The sequence below is a fragment of the Notothenia coriiceps genome, unplaced genomic scaffold (genome assembly GCF_000735185.1).
Source record: "Notothenia coriiceps isolate Sejong01 unplaced genomic scaffold, NC01 NC01_scaffold00033174, whole genome shotgun sequence".
Classification (NCBI taxonomy): Eukaryota; Metazoa; Chordata; class Actinopteri; order Perciformes; family Nototheniidae; genus Notothenia; species Notothenia coriiceps.
In genome coordinates this window covers 58215-83066 of record NW_011365875.1, presented here as the reverse complement: position 1 = coordinate 83066, position 24852 = coordinate 58215, and the positions used below count along the sequence as shown (strand labels likewise).

General features: G+C 44.5%; 1 protein-coding gene across 1 annotated transcript in view; it reads left to right on the top strand.

Annotated features, from left to right (window-relative positions):
• Positions 1-24852, top strand: part of LOC104961365 (myelin transcription factor 1-like protein) — a 54354-nt gene that overhangs the window by 1815 nt on the left and 27687 nt on the right. Inside the window, exons 3-5 of the mRNA XM_010789651.1 lie at positions 17051-17327; positions 17376-17556; positions 21201-22316. Of these exons, the coding sequence (XP_010787953.1) occupies positions 17051-17327; positions 17376-17556; positions 21201-22316 (1574 nt within the window). The remainder of the gene's footprint in view (positions 1-17050; positions 17328-17375; positions 17557-21200; positions 22317-24852) is intronic.

Sequence of the window (24852 nt, the reverse complement as noted above, 5' to 3'; positions counted from 1 at the left end):
GGGGGGGGGGGGGTGTCCGGTGCCTTGGAGGTGAACTGGGAAATCTCCAAGTAGCAGTCCACACTCCATATTTTTAAACTGTTCGGGACTTGAACTAGCAACCCTACGGCTCACAGTCCAAGCCCCTACTGACTGAGCCACTGCCGGACGAACTACAGTACTCACCAAGGAGTTCAGCTGAAGATGAATATTATTATGTATCACTCTGAGCACAAAACCAAACCTTTTCATTAATACATGTATTGACTTGACTGAAGAGCCTCTATGGGATGAGTCAAATCCCTTGAGTGGCAGCCCTCATTCTGAGGACTTAAATGATACACAAAACAAACTAAACAAAAATGGTTTTTTGTTGCCATTACAATGTACGAGGCTCTCGTGAGAATTGGCCCTAATGGAGCCCTTACCCTGGCATTGTAACAGCTTATTGGCGTATGTTCCACACAGCGCAACACAGTCTCTGGGGAGGAAGAGGAGTGTAGCCCAAAGGATCTAACCGGAGTTCATTAATGTTAGCCACTCTGTCCACACCACGTCCACTTGTGACCGTTAGCCATGCACACAGACTCCAGAATAGATTTGACATATACTTTTGTCTTCATTTGCGTTGTGTAAAGTATAACATGCTTGGGAATTCAGTAGTGGCTATTCCAGCGTCCTCTACTTGTCTTTGCGAGTTGTTTCCACACTAATAATGTGTGAATTTCATTTTGTCCTTGGCTGTGTGGTAGGGGGTGTTTGCAGCTCAGATAAGGGTTTGCTACCTATATATCAATACAATATTATTCCACCTGGAAGATTACTGTGTAGCCTTTAGCTGATATTCAGATTGTACAAGGTGTACTCTCCCTCCTCTCTCTCCTCAATCCCGCATCCCTCTCCCCATTTTCCATCACCTCCCTCTCTCACTTAGTTCCCTCTCCCTCCCTCCCCTTACTCTGCTGCTGCCTGCAGATAGTAATTAATCAGGGGATCGATGTGAAGCCTATCTCCAGGCTGAGGCGTCTATAATGTCGATAATGTTGCTCGATGGCCTCTCTCCCCGGAGAGCTGATAGTCTTCAGGACGAACACGCTTGACTTTGCATGAAGCAGCCTGGACTGCGCCAGATGGACCGCTGCCGTTACGCTTGTGTGCGTGTGGGTTTCTTATTTACAAACGCCCACACAGGTTTGCACATTGACAAGGGTCAGGTGAATGATAGCGTATTACTAGACTGAGAGAATCTCAAAATATAGAAAGGTTGACTATTTTAGGGTTAAACTAAATACTGGATAGTAAATGCTTTTATAAAACTGTCAGTGTTCCTCATTGACATTGAACAGGGCTCTATTTTTCATAACTGGATTATTTTTGGTGGAATATTAGAATATAAAACATGAGTCTGGATTTCACAGTTATGCAGTCTTGATAAAAATGTATCTTAAGCTGTTGGGAGAGCTTTGTGTTATTTGGTTTCATTTGAAAATAACATATTCTGCTAATTTCCAGGTTCATATTTGTATTTTGCGCCTCTACTGTGACATGTTTCCATGATTTAATGTTCAGAAAGCTCTTTATTCTTCTCATACTACCTGTGCTGCAGCCCCTCTTTCCCCCTTTTTCTGATTGGTTTGCTGACCGGCTCTGTTATCATTGGTCAACCCCTTAGAGATGTCCCGCCCCTTAGCCTATCAAGTACAATGTGTTTGAGTGCTCGCCCGATAGAAGCGCAAGTGTTACATAGTGACGTCACTATGTTATGGAAGTAAACAAATTCCAATGGAGGCGTTTCAGGCAGGGGAGGAGTGTGTGGGAGAGAAACTCCCTCTGGAGGGAACTTTGGCATTTTAGCCTTTGCAGACCGTTTACATACACTAACACCTGTTTGACATACTACAGGAAAGGGAAAGCCCCAAAAAGCCTAATAGGGCCTCTTTAAGCCTTTTTTATAAATGATATGTAAGTCATTGAAGTCGCCCAGATTCCAGGTTGCATCACAGATATGGCTTTGAGGTTCCTGACTCTGATGGCTTCAGACGTCTTCCTCAGCACTTCAGATATGGAACAGTCATAGTAATCAGAGACCCTCAGGACAGCAAACTGAAGTCTGTATTCTATATGACGAAAGTGTAGGAGAAGCAACAAGCTTGCTTTACTGGACTGGTAGTAGTATTGTGCACAATACGGGTTCAGGGCGTCTGTGTGTTGTTGCAGCTGCCCTCCGTCTGCGGCTATAAATAGCAGCTACTATAAAAATTGGACGGTAAAGGCATGCCTTTCTATTCAAAGCTCTAATTACATGGTTGAATTTCTTTTATGAAAGAAAAGAAACAAAGAAAGCTTTAACAGAGACCCCATCTCAATAAACCTCATCATGGTTTTCACAAGCAAGGTGGGTTGGGGGAGGAGCTGCGCTAGATGGAGCTCACAGCATAAACATTCCCCTCCAAGTCTCTTTTGTCATTTGCATATTTACAGTCTGCCATGCTAATCGTGTTTATTGGGGTGTATAAGTACTGCGCATGAGCTCAATAGGGGAGGACAGCTTTGTGCCAGAGACTGCATTGGGAGGCTCTTGGATAAACATGGCCCCCTTCCCCCCATTTCGCCAGATAAACGGCTCCTCTTCCAGTAAACCAATTTCAAAAGACAAAAACAGCTGTCTTACGTAACTAGGACAGCTCAGGATTTTGCTAATTATGGTTTTAATGTTCAGTAAATAATTCCCCAGATTTTTTACAAAGCCAAGAATTTGTGAAGATATATTTGTGTTTTCGGTGTTGTGTGGTTGAGCAGGTGCAAAATGTGTTCTTCAAAATCACATCATGAAAGAGAGCTGAATCCATACTATGTGATGGATGTCTAGCTTACAGGAATAAGGTATTTGTTCACTTGACTGCATGTATCAGAAAATATTATAGAACAAATTACACCGCTTGAAAAAGCTATCAATATGTAAAGGTGTTCAAGGTGGATGTCTCAGTGCCTAAGGCTGGCTCTCAAAGGTAAACTATTCATTCCCTGATTTGTATTAATACTAACAAAAAAGTCCAAATCCAGATTTGCACGATTTCACCTTGAGCACGTAGATTTCATTGTCAGCCCCGCGTGTGCTTTTGCACTGAAGTGTTGAGCACAGTTAAGTAAGGTGGATAACTGCTAAAGCTCCTCATTTTCCCCCTGTCAGATGCCCTGCTCTCACACAGAAGACATGAGGTGGTCCTCTGTGGCGACGGGCCGAATGAGAGGGGCGTACAGTCCGGCTCTGCCTTTAATTGCCGGTGTCAGAGCTGAAACATGGCCGAACAGGAAATGAGCAAGTTAATGAAACGTTTTAATTATTCAACATAATTGTGGAACGTGACGAGCGTGTCGGTGAATCCCCGGCCTGGCTGTTCTCACAAGGTGTCTCTTCAGCACACACACATTCCTGCACTGACTCCCTCATTCCCTTTGTCTCACACATACTGAACACTTGCTTTCCCATGGTGCTCTAACTCATGCTTATTACTGGCCATTCTCTTCCATGATAGGATGAGTGAGATCAGTCCTTGTTATAATTACTTGCCCTTGTTTGCTCGGGGTCGTACCTCCGAGCCGCCCACCTCCATCCCCCCGCTGAGCCAGTATGCCCACTGGCCTGAGCCCCCGCAGCCATTCTGCAGGGCGGCGGGAACTGGCATATTGATCTGAGAGCTGGAGAGCACAAGAATGAAAGACTTTTCCCTCATTTTCTATCACTGTCTGTCTTATACCACACGCACGCACGCACGCACGCACACACACACACACACACACACACACACACACACACACACACACACACACACTTACCATCAGTGCATGGCGGATAATTAAAGAGAACTAAAACAAACATGAGGATATCAGTTCATCAGCACGCCTGAGACTGCTTCCTATCTCCCCCTCTGTCTTTGGTCGCTCCTTTCTTCCTTTCTCCTGTTTCCTCATCTTGACATTCCTCTTCTCCTCTCCTTCCTGCCCCTTTTTAGTTCCCCTCTCTCCCCACAACACCCTTTCCTTCCTTCCTCTTTCCCTCTACCCCTCCCATCTCTCTCGGCTGTCTCTGGCAGAGCTAATTCCCTCTTCAGATGGTGCAGCTCTCATTTGCATACTTATCAAAGTGTTTGGACTATCCGACAGAAGCTGTAGGAAGGTGGGGTCATTAATATGTTAATTACCAACCCCCCTTTTTATCATCCCCACTCTCCTTTAGACGGCAGCGAATCATCCATATCCTCCACCTCCGCTTTGCACGCAGTCTTTGAATGTTTGAATATCCTCAGAGGCTCTGCAAATGCCATGAGACTGTAGACACTACACACGGGGGTTAGGGTAGATAGTTAACCACCTATAGTTTATGTGTATTGTCTTGTGAGTGTGCACTGGTCCTGGTTGCTAACAACATTTAGACTATCATTAGCAACTATGTTGTGGCCTTTATTTTGTGAAGAACAGTTCACATTCCAGCAACGTTACTTGAGATATTGTTGTGCATTTTAATTAAAGAAATTGAGTGTTTTAAACTAAATCATGGATCTCATGGTAGCTAGCCGATCAAATCTACCACCATTGTCACTGTAAGTCAAATGCAAGAAAAAAAAAGCTTGACAGGCATAGCAACAGTAACCAAGGAGGGCGGGGCTTGGCACACTACCCATTACTAACTCTAATGCACGTCTGAGTTTGAACCATATCTAAAGGCACATTTCCATGAGAGACATTTACATACTGCACTATAGATCAAGGCTAATCCTGGCGTTCAACAAAGGACAGTTAATGAAGAATCTCCATAGACTGAATCTGCATACTGTAAAGGATGCTGTTCCATGTCAGTTTAAGTAACATGATTACCATAATTGTCCTATGGAGAGGTTGCAGGGTCAGTAGTTAAGTCACTCAGCTGAAGGAGTGGGACGTGCCGTTAATTCTGACGTATCTGCTTATGGGCAAAGGTTAATGGGTCATTTATATGTTGGCTGTTGTAGCATGGCTTGGCTGGCAGAGCGTTGCAGATTACTCAAAGTTGACACAGGTGATTGACTGAGGTGCCTACAACAAGCAACAATGGCTGACATTCATTCAAAAAGACATGGGAAGTTGTAAGCAAATGTTGGCGCAAGGTATCTTGGGAATTGTTGTCCTTGATCTAGTTTGTTTTGTGTGTTTTTTTATTTAAATGCTGTGCTTTGCTGCACGGGAATGCCAAAATCCACAGAATTAGCAAATGTATTCAGTAATATGTCAGCAAACAGAAGTAAGTGGTTCCTGGAATGAAAGGGAAACATGAACATAAAGCAACATTTCTTCTGTGGAACAGTGAAGTAATAGAGACTCAAGTGTTTTCTAAAGTAGGGTTCAATAATTTAACCAGGAGAGTGAAGGCAGAGACACTGTTCCCTGCTCACCAGTTTAGATCTGAACTTTTCAAGGACAAATAGCAATGGTAACTGCTAGCCCACTGAACATGTTTATGTTAAGTAGAGTTTCTTTCAGAGTCTTGCTTTCCCCTCTACTGTCCTCTTGTTTTCGTATGCCGCTGTGCCTCTGTCAGAGCGCCATGTGGAGGCTTTCTAGGTTAGTATTATGTGTGGTGGATAGAATGAATATAGAAGGGACGACAGTATATTATCACAGGGCCATCTACAGTAAATTGCAGATAAACAGTGTGATTTTTACAAGAGGCAACACAGGCTACCAATGCTTGTATTGTACCCACCGCCATTTAATGTTCTCTCCTTCTCAATGGGTAAAATAGGACAGAACAAAGTCAGGGAAGGTTATGGAGTGAAACAGGGAAGAGAATCATGGAGAAAGGAAGATAGAGGAGTGTGTGTACAATTGAATGAAAACAACAATACAGCATTGGAAACTAGTAAATGAGGACAGAAGTAAAGTAAAGGCAAGGAGATTAGAGCAGACAAAAGGTGAGATGAGGAGAACCATCACCTTGTTCTTAACAACAATAAAAGCCTCACAAATCCATCTGGCCTTGCCTCTGAATACATATTTTTCTCTGTGCCAAACCGAAAGGGTGTTCAATTCAACCCACGCAGGGCAGACTTAACAATTACTCTCACTTTAAATGCAATTTCCTGGCCGTGGGGAATGATTGACAGATCGTATCCATGGTGTCAGGAGGGCAGCCACACCCCTCCTGACTAAGGCAGAAATTAGAGAACAGTAGGAGCTAAATTACACCTTAGCAAGACCTCTGGTAACAGGACAGCGAGGAAAGCATGATGAATGAGAAAAGGATCAGAACAGAAAGGTAGAGGGTGAGTCGCGTGGGAGCATGGAGATGATTGGAGGAAATACATTTGTAGTTACACAGCAGCGCGCACACACACACACACACACACACACACACACACACACACACACACACACACACACTCAGATGCTGGTAGACACACAAACAAATGCACCAAGGTAATGGGTCTGCAGTACTATAGGAGTGCAAAGAGAGAGACACTTACATGTCATCTCTCCCTCTCTCACACACACACAACACACATGCACACACACATTCATCTCATCTTCCTCTACTATGTCATGCTCTCAAAGCACTCAGACTGATATGAGAGCAGCAAGAAACCAGCAGTGTGGCACAATGAGTCTCAGGGTATCTACAATGGAAGAGCCCATTGGCGTGTCCATATAGTAAGGCAGAGAATAACAGATCTACTGTGGTCCCTCTATGCAAGTCAGGTCTTAAAGGGGCCCTATTTTGCTACATTTCAGGTTCTTATTTGTATTTCTTGCCTCTACTCTGACATTTTATCATGCTTTAATGTTCATAAAGGTCTTTATTTTTCTCATACTGCCTGTGCTGCAGCACCTCTTTTCACCCTCTGTCTGAAACCAAAGCCCAGTCTGCTCTGATTGGTTAGCTGGCCGGCTCTGTTGTGATTGGTCAACCGCTTGGAGATGTCCCGCCCCTTAGCCTATCACGTACAATGTGTTGGAGCAATAACCAATAGAAGCACAAGTAAACAAAGGAGTCCAATGGAGGCGTTTCAGGCAGGAGGGCAAGTTTGTGGGAGAGGCTCCTTCTTGAGGGAACTTTGGGATGTTAGCCTTTGCAGACAATTCTCATGCACACAAACCTACGTATAAGACACTACAGGAAAGGGACAACCTTAAAAAACATAAAATGGCCCCTTTAAATTATTAGTTATATACTTTATTTGTGTTACTGTTAATGTTATCATTTTAATAGGCCAAACACAACAGTGTCCTGATTATTACTACTTATCAATTACTGTATGTGTATCCAAACCCAGACACGTCTCATGCTTCAGTGGTATAGAATCCAAAGAAATATTAAAAACCAATCAGTGAGCCGCACTGTTGCACTGGGTGATAGGCTTCTTCTTTAAATACACACAATGGGTTTTATTTTCAGTCAATCCTACATACACCCCCCGCTGGAGGGAATACTCAGTAAACTGGAGCATCAAATGTGGATTAATCCATATCTGAAAATGGTTCCAGACACATGCACCCTTTTACTCTGGTTCGAGTGAGTTCAGCAGTAGCCAATGGGCTTGGGGCTGAGTGCAACAGATAGGATGGGGAAGTTGTAAAATATTAAGAGACGTACCAACACGTTGGATTTTTTTTTGCGTAGCTTAAACTTCCAGAAAAGTAAAATAATCTGCATTGATTGAGGTTTATGTGTTTCGGAATGGTACTGTTGGTAATCAGGAACAGTGTATATCTGAAGTAAACTTGACTAAAACCAGTGTTTTTCTTGAGTCCAGCTTATAAGCAGCATTGACATCCTTGGCAGACTTATTTATTTAAAGCCATATTGTAGGAGTCAATTGAAGAATACTGTAAATGACTTGTTAAAACAGATGTTCCTTGCAGCGTACTGCCTTACAGCTAGTACTGGTGCCGGACCACTTGTGACTGCAGTCTGATGGTCCACTAAGTGTTTGCTGCTAAGACCGACGGCGTACTGTAGGTTTACCTCTATCCGGGTAAAGTGCTGCCAGCCTGGCTTCAAGGGGCCTCGACTGGAGCAGGGCCTCCAGAACAGGCTCTTCACCTGGAGAGAGAGGGGTAGAGAGGCAAAGGGCAGCACACTGACACACACATTCACAAGTAACTTCACACATACTCTCTCTGAAAGCGAACTGACACACATGTAGACATACGAGCCACACACACGCTGGCGCACACCTCCTAAGCCCTCACACACGCACAACCTACTTCACATGTAGAGCAGCGTTCCCAGCTGAGTGCCTCTCTCCAACCTGGCAATTTCAGCGGAAAGAGAATCCAGCTAAAGTACACAGGGCGTCAAGCAGATTTCACAACAGGGGGTTTGAATGGCAGAATGGCCTCACTGTAGCCCTCGTTACTGATCCGGCAAGATCCAACTCATCTGTTTCAATAGCACTCTATCATTCACACTTGTGTGGATAGATGGAATTAGATTGCAGAAGTCCCATTTTTGTTTTTTTTAATCTTTTTGCAGCAGTGTTGGATTGTTTCTGTAAATACTGTTTATCTAGTGCCGCACATATTTAGGGGTAAACACGTCTCTATACTTACTTCCTCGCATCCACAAATACAATTCATACACAGAAACATAATGTAGTATACGCAGAGCGCCAATCGACAGTGATGTTTTGGGTGACATTTAGTTTCTAGGTTGCACAAGATGCTCGTATAAATGAATCATGAGTAAATCTGTGAGGTGTGAATAATAGATGGGAAGAGAGGTAAAAAACAAAGGAGAGCTGTTATTATTTGTTAATAAGACACTCTGGAGCATCACTAACTAGTTCTCATTACCACAGTACGCGCAGGCATGCATACGCACATACACACCCACGGCCACAAACACACACCTCCAACCGCCCACGTGCACACACACACACCTTGTGCACACAACCCACATGCCAAACACATGCAGACGTCTCTCTTCCTACATGACTATTTTTACCTGTGAAGCCTGTCGTTGCCTAGCACTCTGTAATTACATCCCACACTCCTCCGACGGATGATTAGAAGCAATGATGGATGGGTTAACACTGTCACCTAAGGATGCCTCGGTGCAAAACTAATGAGGTGGCCATACATGTGTCATACAGCTGATACATGCGATAGACCCTCTCAGCCTGCTGCCATAACTGTGGAACAAGTGCGATAAAAGTGCAGGACGTGTCTCCCGCTAATCAACAGATAAGAGATGATGAAGTTACTCCACTGTCGATTAATAGATCTCCATGGCTCGGTGGTGTCTCGACTACGGCCTTCCAGAATGACATGAAGAGTTACTTGAGAGGCATTTTGCTTTTCAGTTTGCCCCGCCAAACATTTCACTTGAATATCTCAACAATAAAACAAACAGAAACTTTTATTTTGTTTGCTTAGCAAGGCTTTATATCTATAGTGTTCCGCCCACAATCAATGCCCTGATTTCGTCATCACCCTCCATGAAATCACAGTTGAAATCATTTGAACTTTTTGTTTATTGCTATTTTTGGAAATGGCCCGTTATATCGTTTTTTTTACTTTTCACAGCCAGGAAAGATGATACTATGGATTTTCGATCATGTAAGGCAACAACGTTTTTGATACATCCCCTGTATAGACACATCTTGGTGTTATTTGGATCAGGAGGTGGGGTGTGCTTGTCTGCTTATACATGCATGCAATGTGTGTGTGTGTGCCTGTGAGATGTGTGTGCGTGCAGACAGGGATGTGAGGCGTTGCGTTGATGATTGCCGCGGCTGCAGCTGGGGCTGTGGGCTGAGTAATTGCCTGTCTTGGTAGGGAGAGCTTGGTAGGGAGAGCGTGGTAGCGAGCTAAAAGTCAAGTACTCTCTTCCTGCTGTAGACCTCATTTGGATTCCACATTGCTAGCTAGCAAGCTAACGCCAGCCTTGGGCCTGTATTATTCATAGCTTGACAGATAGCTCTCACTAAAAGCATTGGAATTGGGCCAGGTGGTGATGGAGCGACAGGGGGAAGCGGCCCCACTGCAGCACACACTCTGGCAGGAAGAGGATACAGGACAGGAGCAAAGGATACCAAATTGAAGATAGAACGGAGCAGCATTTTTAACTGAGCAAAGGAAAAAGGAAAAAAAGAAATAGGGATTCAGAGATGAAGCGACGGAGGAGGTGAAGAGGGGACAGAGGGTGAAGAAGGATATCAGACAAAAGACGTTAGAGCACAGCTTACATTATAACAGAGATAGAAGATGAGTGCACCAACCACAATAGGATGAAAATGGATAGAAGGCAGAAACGGAAAAAGAAAGAGCGTGTGAGTGAAACCATTTCAAATAGAGGAGAGAAAGAGGCCTGGAAAAAGAAAAAGAGAACAGGCATGCCATCCACCCCCGCCAAGCTCAGCAACCCCTCTGCTTCCATGTGCAGAACCAGATAAGGTCGCATTAATCAAAATCTGCCACTTCCCCCTTCCAAAAAAACACCGTCTATGCCATCAACCCCCCTCTGTGAAGTATCTGTCACCGAAACGGAAATTTCCATATTTAATGGGAAAGCTTTATATCACCAAAAAGCCAGTGTGGGCTGAGGGTGAAAAGCAGAGAGTTGGTTGGATCGTCAGCTCCGTCATTAGCTCATGCACTTTAGACTGCGCGCGGAGCCTCGGGGTTCATTTCAGTTTGCCTCCGACACCATTGTTATCATTTCAAAAGTGTGATGAAGCTGGACTCTGATTGGTATTTGTCTTGTACCAATGCTATATTGTCACCAGAGTCTCTTTCTTCATAGCATATGCTGTCCTTATATAAACCTCTAATGCAATTTAAAACACACTTTTGTAGTTTTCCCCCTTATTTGCCTCCTTAGCATATTATGACAAGCCTGCAGAATACCCGTCTGACATTACCCGGCGTCAGATAAACAGGTGGTGTTTATGCTTTTTTTCATCCTCCTCTTTTCTCTTTTATAACTGCCTCCCAGAGGAAAGGCATCAAAGGGAATAGCAGATCATGTTTGGTGAGTGCAGAGTGTGCCAGGGGGACGTGGGCATGAAGGGGGGAGGGGGGGTTGGGCGAGGGGGTGGCCAGATGCTTAGGGCCAGCTCCAGGCCGGGCACATCCTGACCTCTAACCCCTGAACCCCCACAAGCCCTCGTGGATCTCAGACTCCCCCTCCCACCCGCGGCCAGCCTTCCCCTCAGAGCAGCTGCCAACTAAATTACATCAATGTCAAAAAGCCCTCCTCCTCTGCTGGGGAGATGAAGCCTCGTAACATGACGCAGAGTTGGGATCAGAATGTAACACGGGAAGGGCACATCAGTCCGACAGAGTTACAGTAACGGATAATGTTGGAGATATACTCTATTGTAGTTATTGTCTACAAATCCTATAAGAGTGAAACCAACAACGTGTTATTATCTCTCAGTACATGCTTCTTACACCGCAGGTCTGTGGCTCAAAACCGCAAGCCCATTGGTTCCTGCCAGGTTCTTACTGAAGATGTACAGCTTTTGAAAATTGCAAAATACACCTTAAACAGGATTGTGCTGTACTTTTAGAATCACATCATTAAAAAGAAATGAAGGATAGTTTATAACGGATTGACTCAAATAACGGCTGTTCCCATGTTTATGATGATGATGATGATGATGATGATGATGATGATGATGATGATGAAGTCACTTTGCGCATTAGTGTGGCTCATTTATCTGCTTTTAGTAGTTTTTGGACAACAATGAAGGAGGAATCAGATAAAGCTGAATATGGATGATATACTGTAGCTTGGGTTTTTCTCATGGGATTTGACAACAAAAACAAAAGTCATAAAGCAAGTCGCTCTGTAGATAAACAAAAACATTAATTTTTTTTAATTATTTGAACAGATTTGATCCTGGTGGGAATTTTCCCATTTTGTTACATTTATTGGATTAATAACTTTATTGGGAAAATATAACAATCGATAATGACAATAAATCTAGTTATAGATTAAATAATTAGGGACTCATACACTGTTTATTATTCCTGTAAGAAGCACATACTAAATGAAGGGTAAAAGAATAATGTGCATTTGGCTCACGATATAATTTTCCCCTGTTATTCTATTCACTCACACTAACTCGTTCTTGTCAGTTCATCTAAACAAACGATTATCATGACAGCCAACGCTGTGGCTTACATAGACAAATGGACACGCTGGAGGAAAGCATTTCTTCTCCAAAATGGCTGCTGGGCTAGCAGCTAACTAGCTGGCATCTCTCTCTAAGTCTCTGGGTCGGGGTGATTGATTGAAGTCATTACGCTGGTGGAGAGACTCCTTACCTGGCTAATCCAGGAGTGAATTTAGCTGCAGCATGACAGATAGCCACATTACATCCCTGCCGCCGAGTGAGCTCTCCTGCTCAGGACCTCCACCACCAAATGATGTAAGATGGCTTGTATGATACACATCTCAATATTCTGCATGATCCATCACAAAAAAGTGTTCAGTTCTAGGAGTCGGAACAATTCTAGGAGTCTGCTTAATTATTTGGCATATTAAATCAAAATAGATCAATTCACGTAATTAGCCGTTACCATGACTTAATGGTTACCTAAAGTACTGTTTACACCTGCGTTCACCCAATTTGTACAAATGAGTTCAGATAACACGACAACTGATAGGTATTCTGACCATCTGTTTTATTATCGAGTCATCTTCAGATTCAATACTTAGAAGCAAATGGTTGACATTTTGCTTAAAATCCCTCAAACATTAAATCACTCATTAAATCAGTTCCCGATTAGTGTTCTTTTAAACGTCTGATCAACTTATCCTTTAAGCTCCAACCCACATTTCCAAATCTTTGACTATCATGTGCCCAGCCCTCTATCTGAACTGCCCTGATTTGTCTTATCCCATCTTTAATGGTCTCAGCTTCATTCCCACATCCTCCACCAAGTACTCCACCACTCCTCGATGGGACAGTGTCAGTGAGGCGCACACACCACCTGTGAATAGTAGTTGGCAGATATGAATAAAAGCAGCTGAAGAGGAGCCGCTCACGCCTTGGATGGACTCTGCAGGATCAAATGTAGCGAGATGTTTGTTAGCTGCATTTGAGATGTCCACTAGAGTCTGTGCTGTATCTCAGTCCTGTCCGGGCAGAGGGGCTTAGTGGGAGTATTTGACTAAAGTTGAGACTGGGTTTTGTTAGCTGCAGGCTAAAAATTCTAAAGCCGGAGCAGTGAATGGGCAACAACAGGCTTATCGAAACCAGTGAGCCGAACAGCAGGGCTGTCGGGGACAGATGCCTAGCCGTCTTAAAAACATATAAACCGTCGTGGTACCAAGAAAAGTAGGATGTTACTGCTTTGTTGAAATATGCATCCACACGAGAAAAGATAATACGCCAACATCTCGTATTAATAAGACTTTGGTGTAAATCCAAGTGGACATGTAAATTCAGCACATTCACAAAAACATCATACATGTTTCAGTGACACCGCAGCTATGAAGTAATATTTTATGAGTTTAAGGACGAGCTGCTGTGTGTGTGCGTGAGCCAAAGCATCTGATATGTGAGCGAGAGACGACAGAAAACGCCCAAATTGCAGCGTCTGCCATGCGCTGAGCCTCCTGCACCAAGACTGGCTCTTTTGTTCTCCCCTAGCTAGCGGGAGAAGCCTGACAGCTCTGAAATGATCCTCTCCCCTTTCACACATCCCTCTTCTTTCTTTTCAACTGCTCCACCGTATATCCCCCACATATTGCGTGCACACATAAGAGCTACACGCACATGCACATAAAAACATACATTCCTCTGTCTGTCTCGCTCCTATAGCCTCTATGTATCCTCCCCTCTGCTCATCTTCTCTCCCTGTCTGTCTTTCTCTCTCATTTCTCCTCACTGGCTTGCTGTGAAGATGGTGAATCCCTCATGGATTTCTGGAGGGTATCACCATGGAGACGGGGCTCTGCCACACGTGTCTATAGATCCTCCCGCTGGATAGGGGGCACAGCCAGAGGTGGTGCATTCCCTCCATCTCTAGTGTGCTCTGTGGAGAGTGAAGGAGCGTCAACAATGAGCTCGGGTTCAGGGGGGAGAGATAGGAGGAAATGGGAAACAGGGTGCAGGTGGAGAGAAACATACTCTGAGGTATACAGTGTGTGGAGGAGGTGGTAGAAAGTGGATGTATGGAAGGAAAGAGAGCAGGCGAAGTTATGATGGGTGAGAACAGACACAGAGAAATATGAGGTGAGAGTGTGGGTGACAGGAAGAGATGACGAGGGGGAGAGGAGAGAAAAGCAGCCGTGAGAGGAGGCAGGGGGAGAGGCAGCCTCCTCCCTGTGTCAGGGAGACAAATAGCGTGTGATGCTAATGACCGGCTAAAGCTTTTGCCCCCGCTGAGAACAGCCGCTAATGTGACTGCTAATAAAGGCGCCGTGGAACGCCGTCGCATTCCAGCAGTCGCTCAACTGTCGCCCAAACGGGAGCTCTGCCTCTCCTGCCGCTCCCACCTCACACTAATGCTCCAGAAAATAGGGCCCTCTCTGAAACATTAACAGAGGGTTTTCTCCTGCATACAAGGGCCACTTGTTCACGCCCTCATATCATTTGTTCCATCTCATAATAGTGAGGATGCCTACTACATGACATTTGAAGTGTTCCTCTTTGTGATCTGAAGCTCCTTTCTTCTTTGATTGCTACCTCTCGTAGGGCACCCTCCTCTTTTATGTGATTCTGCCAGAGGACAAAGCAAAGGGAAGCTTAGATGGGTGTGTGTTCTCGTCTTTCCCTGCACAATACCAGCAGAATGCCGGTATTTGCTTTTAAATTTTTTAAGGCCACCTGATTATTTCTGGAATTTAAATTGCCAAGTGCAGCGCGTGGGACGCATTGCCTGTGATCACAAACGCTGCAGCCAAGGTCACACGGCGACACAGCCAAGGTCACACGGCGACACAGCCAGGGAACGTGGGATGGCGGAGCTGTGGAGGCTTCCTGTGGCTGAGTCATCGTGGGGCTGAGGAGCGTCGGGGCAAACACACCTCTCACGGTGTCACAACAACCTGACAACGCCTCTTAGCATGAGCGTGATTACAAAACATTTATATAAGAGGCTCTGCAGTCGCATTTAAACCGGAGCCAAATGTGTGTTCCTGTAGGTGGGACTTTTAGCAGAGTCAGGTTATTATGCATGCTCTCAAAAGACCTCTTTGTTTGTGCAATCTGGACCCGAAATATTCAAGTGCACTTGACGCCTTTTAAAAAATACAGTGAGCAAATACACAGCCCTATATTTATTATAAGCTTTCCATTAGCTCCAGCTATATTTAAAGAGTGATTCAGGTGTAGTCACATGAATGAATCCCTGTCAGCCTCTGAGTTTTGCTGCAACGACTGACAGCACATGCATCCTAGGATAAAGATGGAGAGGCAGGACCAGGAGACTGAGAAGGAGAGTGTCTATGTGCCATTCCCACATTTCTCCCTCTTTCCCTCCACGCTCCCCCTCCTCCTCCCCCCCACTCACCTATCCTCCTGCCAGCCCGCCTGCCTTGGCAGCCGCTAACCTGCTGGGACCGGCCCTTGATTTATTTGGAGAGGGCGCTGGAACGCAGGGGCCAGGATGAGTGGCATTTTAATGTGCTTTTGAGATGTTTGGTCACAAGCACTATTGATCACAGTGCCGCAGCACACACACACACACCCTCCCTCACCATCCCGCAGACCCTCACGCTGCCTTGGGGGAGAGGTCCGGCTGTCAGGCAGGGAATGAGTTTCCATGTGGGCTTAGATTAATGAAATGAGGCCCCAGGTTGCGGGGGGTGCAGGGGGTCAGACCATTAAGGAATCCCGGGACCCGGGCGAGATTGAGCCTGCCAGCTGACTGTACCCTGACTGACTGATGGACGTCAGGGACGGAGGAGAGAGGGAGCGGGGGCGGGCAGAGAAGGATGGATAGGATATTGGACTGCTGGACACACTGACATTAAAAACTGGGAACAGTAATGGGTTTCTAAGACCGCGATACCACCTCACCGTGCGATAAGCCTTTTCTGTAGCGAGTCCGTGCCAAAAGCAGCACACATTGGCTAACTACCATTTTTCAGTCTCACCCGGAGCCTTGTGCCATTCACTCACATCAGGTCTCACTCTTAAGCAGCGCAGAGCCGGGGAAACATCCAGAGGTTGTAAACATAGGAGCCAGGGATATTTCACAGCCGAGTGAACATGCCCAAAGCGTGTTTAGCTCTCTGACACTCCAGCCCGGACACAGGCTTTATGGCCGAAACACTTCGCATAACTCGTCATCATTCTAACTGTGAGGGTGCTTTTGTTGGAATGTGCCAAATGTGCGCACACACACTCATACATGAATGTACACACAGCAACACACATTCTAAAGTCACTCACATGGGGGGCCAGGTAGCAGCTCGGGGCTCTCTGAGGTTTGATGAGTGAAATGGATTTAGCCCCTTTGATCAATAGCCTGAGCGAATACACAGATTATCAGATTATCAGATTAGGATCTGTCCCCTTGCTGCCGAGGGGAGCCGGAGAATACATTAAAACCTAAGGTGCCTTGGCAAGATTCAATTAATCAGGCTACAGGTTGTCTCCCCCCCCCTTACATTCACTTCCAGACATGTAGTCATGTTTTGGTGCGCTGCATATCGCTCTGGAACAAAGTGTTTGCGGAGCATGCACTGTGGTTTTCTTTTGCTTGAAGAACAAATTGATGTTACCTGAATACAAATTAATGTGAAAATAAACTGAATCTTCCGCCTTGTTTGCTTTAAATATCAAGATTTTATCTCTTTTGTAAACTGTTTTCTAGAAGAAATGGAGCGTTTTATTAGAATTGCCCAGTAGTTAATGAGTACATGTCTAATTAAGATTCCTTAAGCAAAGTGTCATATTTTCCCCAGAAGAAGAATAACAGGCTGCTTTCCTTGCAGTAAGAGGCCCATTGTTCCATTGGTGTATTGGATTGTGGATTGTAAACCACAGTAACTTAACACAGAGGCCTTAATGCACATGAGCATTAGCATGTAAGGCTAACCGCTAATAGCTGCACTCTTATCTCCCCTCCGCAGTGTGTACGGCTGCCCCCAGGCCAAGAAGAGAAAGAGCCTAGACAGACAAACCCTGGAAACGTCCCCCAAGAGGAGCACCTACCTAGATGACATGGACAACTCCACCATGGAGGAGTGCTATGAGACAGACGGAACCGAGGAGATGGACGACAGGGAGGAAGAGGAGGAGGAAGGAGCGGTAGAGGAGGAGGAGGAAGAGGGTGAAGTGCACGAAGAAGAAGAGGTGGAAGGCTACGTGGACTACAACGAGGAGCAAATGGAGCCCGAAGAAGGGGAGGTGGAGAGAGGGGATGGAGATGGAGAGGCTGAGGACGAGGAGGAGGAGGAGGAGGAGGAAGAGGAGGAAGTAGAGGTGGAGCAAGAAGAGGAGGAAGAGGCTGATGAAGAGAGGGTGGAGGAGGCAGAGGAAGAGGAAGAAGAGGAGGATGCAGTAGATGAGGTGGACTATGACGATGGAGAGGAGGAGGAGGAGGAGGAGGAGGAAGGGGAGCAGAATCAAGGGCAAGGTGAGATCTCTTCGTATTAACAAAAGCACTTTGGAAAGGTGTTAGCAATGCAGCTAATGCACTATAACATGTTGTATTTCTTTAAAGGAAAACAGGTCTTATTAGGGATGTCACAATACCAGAAATGTAGGTCGTACTACATAGTACCAATACTATCGAAATGATACGATTCTCTACAGATCATAATTCCATCCCTACTATAAATATGTTATACTGCTGCGCAAACATTCCAACAATTTAAACAACTGTATTTTTTAAAGTTTCTAAAACAAATGAGAAGCTTACATTTGAACATGTGATGATAATAAACGGCCGCTCAAAACTATAAGTTTTAATGTATACAGCTTTAACTCATAATAATGTAACCCATTAAAAATGTGCTAACAACAGCTAACGTTAGCTAGCTCTCCTCCTGCCCATTTCAACAACTGGTTTTCACATTATATGGACAAAAATGTAATATGTCGCTGAAGAGTTTACTGCAAACTTTTTAATTTTAGCGGACAACGTGACTCAAACCCCCAATCTTTTTCTATCCATTTAAAGTGCTGCATTTGCATATCAGTGGTTTATATTTCCATATTTGTCAGGCTGACTTGGGGCAGTTGGACATGATGTTCAAACTCTGATTGTGTTTTTTACTGGAAAGAGATGAAAGACCAGAAACAACATACAGTGAATAAAGCATGGCTTTAGCAATACAATGTATTATTCTCACAGTGGTTGGTTATTTTTTAATTATTCATTCATCTGCACATTTTACTCACATACTGTTCAAAGCCTTCACTGTACAGCTGCAGTCTGCCCCCACCAGAACAATGCAGGAGATGTGGAGTAGCACCCAATTGTCTTCTTTCCTGATTTTGTTTTTATGAAGCTCTTTAAAATGTTTAGCACTTTAATTAAAGAAATTATCTAAACTGAGGCAAAAATAATCAGGATGCTCTTTTGTAATTATGTGAAGTGCTTTAGTCTTTCTCCTGAAGACCTCTATCAGAAACAATAGAGACATGAGAGCTAAAACTGGGACATGATCAACAGAAAGACTAACCAGAAAGTAGTCATTTTCATAAACAAGGAACCCTTCAGTAGTCTGTCACTTGATACATATTCAAATCGTAAGAATTTTAGAGATGTTGACAATCAAAGATTTTAATAATGCCTTCCCTGAAGACATGATACAAGAGCACCCTGCAGTTTTGGGACTATCTGCGCCTCCCGACGTGCCTGAGACCAGATCTGGCAGGTTTCTCTGGAGCAGACTCTGCCTTGCACCCCCGCATCACGATTAGACCTGACAGTGCCTTCAAGTCCAATTAAGAGTGAAGCTCTGACAGAGGAGTGTGTTAACCCTGCTTGGCGCGCAGCTCTACCCACCCAAAGTGTTGATGTGGCATCTCAGCAGCACAATGTGAATCTCCACAGACTGGTGTTCATTAGAGCCCACAGCCGAGGCCTCAGCCTAACCCCGAGACAGTGGACTGATGCCACTCTCTCTCCGAACTGTCAGCAGTGCTTCTGACCACGAGCATCAGCTCATTATCTTCCAGAACATCCTCTCATCATATTTTACTCAAGTAAAAGTAGCGATACAAATATTTAAAAATACTCTTTTACAAACAGAATTGCGCATTCTAAATTTCACTTAAGAGTACAAAGGTATTTTACTGTAAGAATTGGCATAACAATGTATTTAAAGGATCAAAAGTACTCGCTGTGCGTATGGCCAAATTCATATTCTTATATATTAGATTACTGGATTGTGATTATCGATGCAACAATGGTTTTATCACTGTTACTACAAGTAGTGCTTTTTTAAATCTTAACTTTAAATTTTGTCAACATTTCTATATTTGTTTAGTTATATGTTGTATCAGTTCATAATCTGAATTGTAAAGTAACTAGTAACTTAAGCTGTCAATTGGATGAAGTGGAGTAAAAAGTAAAATGTTAGGTTTTGAAATAGAGTGGAGTATAAAGCAGTTTAAAATAAAATTACAGAGAATTGTACCTAAGAATTGAGTAAATGTACTTCATTAGATTCCACTTCTGGTAATCATGGTATTTTCTTTATTGGAATCAGAGGCTTTAACAATATCTTTAATGAACAGTATTTTCCCTGAGAAAGTCACAAAAAATATTTCTGTAAGCTTCATTACCGTCGATGGGCAGATTCCAATCTCCCAAATGTAATAGAGGTGACACTCTGGAGCTTCTGTGTTTCTCAGTGGCGTGCACATCTCTGTAGCCAATCCAGAGCCAATTCAGGGCAGGGCAGTCCCTCTGTTCTCTACTTAATCTGTTTCGCTTCCATATATCTTTTGTGTACCTTGATTGCTCTTCAAATTGCTTTCCTGTGCCATGTTTCATACCATCACAAATTAAACCCCTGGTGCAGGAAGCTGCTGTTAGGAAGCTTCCACTGTCAAAATGTGTGCCTGGTCATTCGTGACTGCTTCCTCTTCTTGCTCCAAAGCCCTCACCCCCCAAGCACCGATAGTGTGTTGCTCTCATTAGATTGGTATGTGTGTACACCGTGTGTACAGTACAGTATATGTTGTCATAGTATGCAGGCTTAATTTGTATGCATCATTAAACATTCTGTTGAATAAATCAAGTTTACGTTTAAAAAGAAAAAGCCCATTGTTTAGATGGGCCATTCATATATAATTAAAATATGTTTGTTTATACATTAACCTAACTCAGTTGAAAATAAACCTACTTTTTATTCCACTGGCCAAATGTCTAGTGAGAATTCAAAATTCTCCAGCCAGCCAATACACTACCATTGGTTTGGCTGGTAAATGTTGCTAATATTGTGCTGTGTTTATTATTTCTGTTTGTGGTGGGGCGGGGGGTCTTGGTTCATTCTCTCTTCAGGAGTGTAAGTGGCAAATGTGACGCCGACGTGAGCGATGTGCTCTTGGTGGCTCAGGGCGGAAATGTGAAAGGCGAGATTGGAAGTGCTCCAGGAGTGAGTGCTTGAAATTACTGACAGAAGAGGTTCAGTAACCTTTTGCAGTCTGTCAGAATCAATTAGGCAGTGAAAGGAATTCTAAAGATACCGATGATTGAATGAAAAAAGAACTTTGCTCGCAAACGATGAATAGCTACTGACTGGGGTTCATCGTGTGGCAGATGGAACATCATATTATCTATCAGATTTTCGACATATTTTAAAATCTTCTGTAAAAAAAAAAAAAAAAAAGAAGCTGTCTGTAATCCAAATATATTCTCACAATGTTTTGATACAGCTGAACAATGAATACAATATTATCTCATTTGCAACTATTTGCAGAATTCCTCTTTAATATTATTACTCTAAAAACTTGATTTATTTTCACAAAGACTTCCAGGAAATAAGGGCAAATATATGACAGGCCGTAGATAAAGTCCCTGGTTTCATAGATTAGCATTTACCAGAGCATCTTTCTCTGGAACTTTCCCCAGCCACTATATTTAACTTCCTGTGCTGATTCACAATTCAGAACACAAGCTGCTGTTAAGACGCTCAAAGTAAATGATTAGGGGAAGCAAAGAGTTCCTTATCCAATTTAGATGGACCAAGCCCAGAAATCTGATTTAGCAGTAAAATACAATGACGGAAATGAAATTACAAGAGGTTTGTTCTTTCTTTCCAACAGAGGACGATCAGATGAGCAGCAGCGAGGGGGGCGAGGGGGTGGGCGTCCGTCGAGGTGGCGGCGGCGATGCCAGATCTGGCCCACCAGGGGGGAAGGACAACGGCGAAGAGTACGAGAACTACGATGAACTCGTGGCCAAGTCCCTCCTCAACCTGGGCAAGATCGCAGAAGACGCCGCCAACCGAGCCTTGACGGAATCTGAGTTGAACAGCAACTCCTCGAACAGTGCTGAGGAAGAGGATGATGATGATGAAGAGGAGGAAGAGGAGGAGGACGAAGAGGAGGAGGAAGAAGAGGAAGAGGAGGAAGAGGAAGGGGATGGACCACAGAGGGGGAATCTGAGTTTGGACGTTGACAGTGACGTGGTTCGGGAGACGGTGGACTCGCTTAAACTTCTAGCACAAGGTCACGGCGCGGTACTTTCTGACAATTTAGAGGGTCAGGAGTTTGAGGACGGCACGGAGAATGCTTATCCTCACAACGGGCACAATGGTGGTAACGGACAAGTTAAGATCAACAGTAACGGACAAATAGAAAACAGCGACGAGGAAGTTTGTTTAAGCAGTCTGGAGTGCCTACGGAACCAATGCTTTGACTTGGCTCGGAAACTTAGCGAAACCAAGTCCACTGACCGAAATGGACCACCCGGGCAAAACCATTTTCCGTGCGGAGATCCCAATCAACCGGCCCAGCATCACAACTACGGGAATTTCCACCAAGACGACAGGCGGTCGCTTGAAAGAAACTATTCCGACATGGACAATCTGTTGAAGCTGGAGGAGCAGCTGAGCCCACGCTCCAAGGCCTTCGCCAGTTGCGCGCAGGAGAACCGATATCACACCAACCTGCGGGACTTTGACGAGGACACGGCCTCTGTGACGTCGGACCGATCGGAAGAAGTGTTTGACATGACAAAGGGTAACCTGTCTCTGTTGGAGAAGGCCATTGCACTAGAGTCAGAACGCGCCAAGGCAATGCGGGATAAAATGGCGGCCGAGGCTGCCAGGAGAGACGGGTCGAGGTACGGCCATGACGACCATGGGCCACGGCACGGCTACGGTGTGGAGCGCAAAGCCCGGCTTCATGATGGTATGAAGAAGCCTTTCTACCATAAAGGTGAGTGCTTATTTCTCAATTGGAAAATAGACAATTGTAGACATGTTTACCTCATTTAACAAGCTCAGGTAAAATGTTTTGCTCTGTATTCTCATCTATCCTGTACTGAAGACAGCCCACATGCATTCTGGGAACCTCACCATAACCCCAGGACAAGCTTTTTTCAGCCAATTTGGAAATTCGCATCTCGGTAGCAGCGGGAGCGGCAGCAGCAGCTTATGTTGTTAAAATAGGCCAGCATGGAAACATCAGAGGGTAGGCTTGTCAGGCATAAGTAATGGCAATCTGCACGGCCTGTTAGGACCGCAAATCTCATCCCTGCGATGCAGCTTGGGGTAAAGCTGCCTATTTTTAAACCTGCGCAAGCACTCTGGAGAGGAAGCTACAAAACAGAGGCCTCTGCCTTTAGAGAGGATTCATTCTGTAGGGAACACGAAAAACATTGTACCCTTGTTTGTGACACTTATGACCTACCATTTGGATTGATGTTTACTAAAACCACAGAAAGACTAAAAGACTAATATGGCTAATCGTCGTAGTGCCAAGACTGCAGCATGGCATCAGTAGTAATTGTCATACAGTTAACTGGATGTGCTCGATGTATGCTCTTAAACATAGAGAGTTGCAGTGGCATTTCCAGCGTCTAATTTCATGCTTTCATCAACTCTTGATTGTTCCTCTCATCATTTCCCTGACTGCAACAATGTTCACATTAAGTTAGGTTAGATAAATTCCCCCCACAAGGAACATATCAGATTAGGCCAACCAATTAAAGCATGCTTATTTACAGCTGGGTCATATTACGCCTTTAATGCCACACGACTCACAGCAGGTATATTATGCGACTTAAATGCCACACAAATGTTAATTTCCAAAGCTTTCCGTGGCCTATGTGTCTGGCTAATGTCGGAACAATGAGAGGACGCAAAAGACAGTTGCGTCACGATAACATCTCTCTTCGGGGGAGATAGTGGCAGACACTCGCTGACCAAGGTTCCTATGTGATTCATAAAACAGAACATGGAGAGGGAGGGGGGATCAGATAGGGGGGATCAGAATAGGGGGGGGGGGGTTAAAGGAAGAGCCCTGCTCCTAAGAGAAGCACGGGCTGAGATGAAAATGTAACAGTATCAAAATGACCGATAACGAATGGCAGCCCAACTGACTGCACATTAATTATCCAGCGATGGTATGGTAATGGAGGCCATTTGCTATGCAAAGCGCAGACCGTCCCCAGCCACAATCAATATCCCCTGCTTTCTAATATGCCTTCCACTCTGCTGCTTCCACTCCCTGCAATGGAAGCAGGCGGAACACACGGCAACATCACGTAGGCCATGTGGAAATACAGAATGATATCCAACCTGCTGTTCAAACACTAAAACCCAATGTAATCTTTCTCAAAAGAAACCATTATTAAGATGCAGACCGAGTTCTTCATCACCACGCATTTCCCTGCCTTTATTTCACTGGTGCAGACAAGAGGCTGACATGACACAGCAATTCTGTACCAAACTCATATGCTCCTAACGTGACATAGATAGATGATAGCCATGGAGGATAATGAGGTGCTTTTTCCTGATGAATGAGGCATGGGATTTCATTTGGTGACTCATTTGTAATTGTGTGAGTAGGTGTGCTCCATGACCCTCAATGTAGTCCTTTCTCCACCCCCTTCACATGATTGTTCTTCTCTTACTCCACAAACTCTGCTTTTATTTTGGTTTGCCAGAAAGGGCCTTAGGTTGAGCTGCTGAGTTACACAGGCCTGTAAAACTTTAATCAGTGGTCTGTCTTTCTGTGGCATGAGATAATGGCTGCTCCCCCGTCCACTTGGCTAATACTTGCTAGATAATGGTTTCTGTCACTCAAATGACTCCAAATTGATTACACAATCTGATACAGCACTATTCTCCTGTCTCTCTGCTGTGAAAATATATTAAAGGCCCTTATTGCTTCGTATATTATCCTAATTTTGATTTTAAATGGTAATGCACCCAACTAAAGCCATTGCAGGTCGATTGAAAGAACATTCCTCGACCTTGTTTGAGAGTCAAAGTGATTTAAAGGTGGACGGTTACATAGAAACAATGCCAGTTGGCACAGCTGGGCGTTGGTGCTTTTTGGTGGAAACTATATCTGATCTGGGCTTCGGATATATGGAAGAGGTTTTTGGGGAGGGAAAGACAATGAATCTTATCCGCTGTGAGCATCGTTGCGTGTGTGTGTGTGTGTGTGTGTGTGTGTGTGTGTGTGTGTGTGTGTGTGTGTGTGTGTGTGTGTGTGTGTGTGTGTGTGTGTGTGTGTGTGTGTGTGTGTGTGTGTGTGTGTGTGTGTGTGTGTGTGTTACTGCTTATAGATGCCTCATTACTGCGCCCTCCTGCTTCCTCATAAAGAGGCTCATGTTGGGCGTGATGACCATTTGTTAGAACAAGTGGTGGGGACGATTCCTCCATATTGAACATCAGCTTAGCAGGAGACAACAGATGTGGATTTGAACCTTTTTGCACACAATGAAACCAGGGGCGGTTCTAGG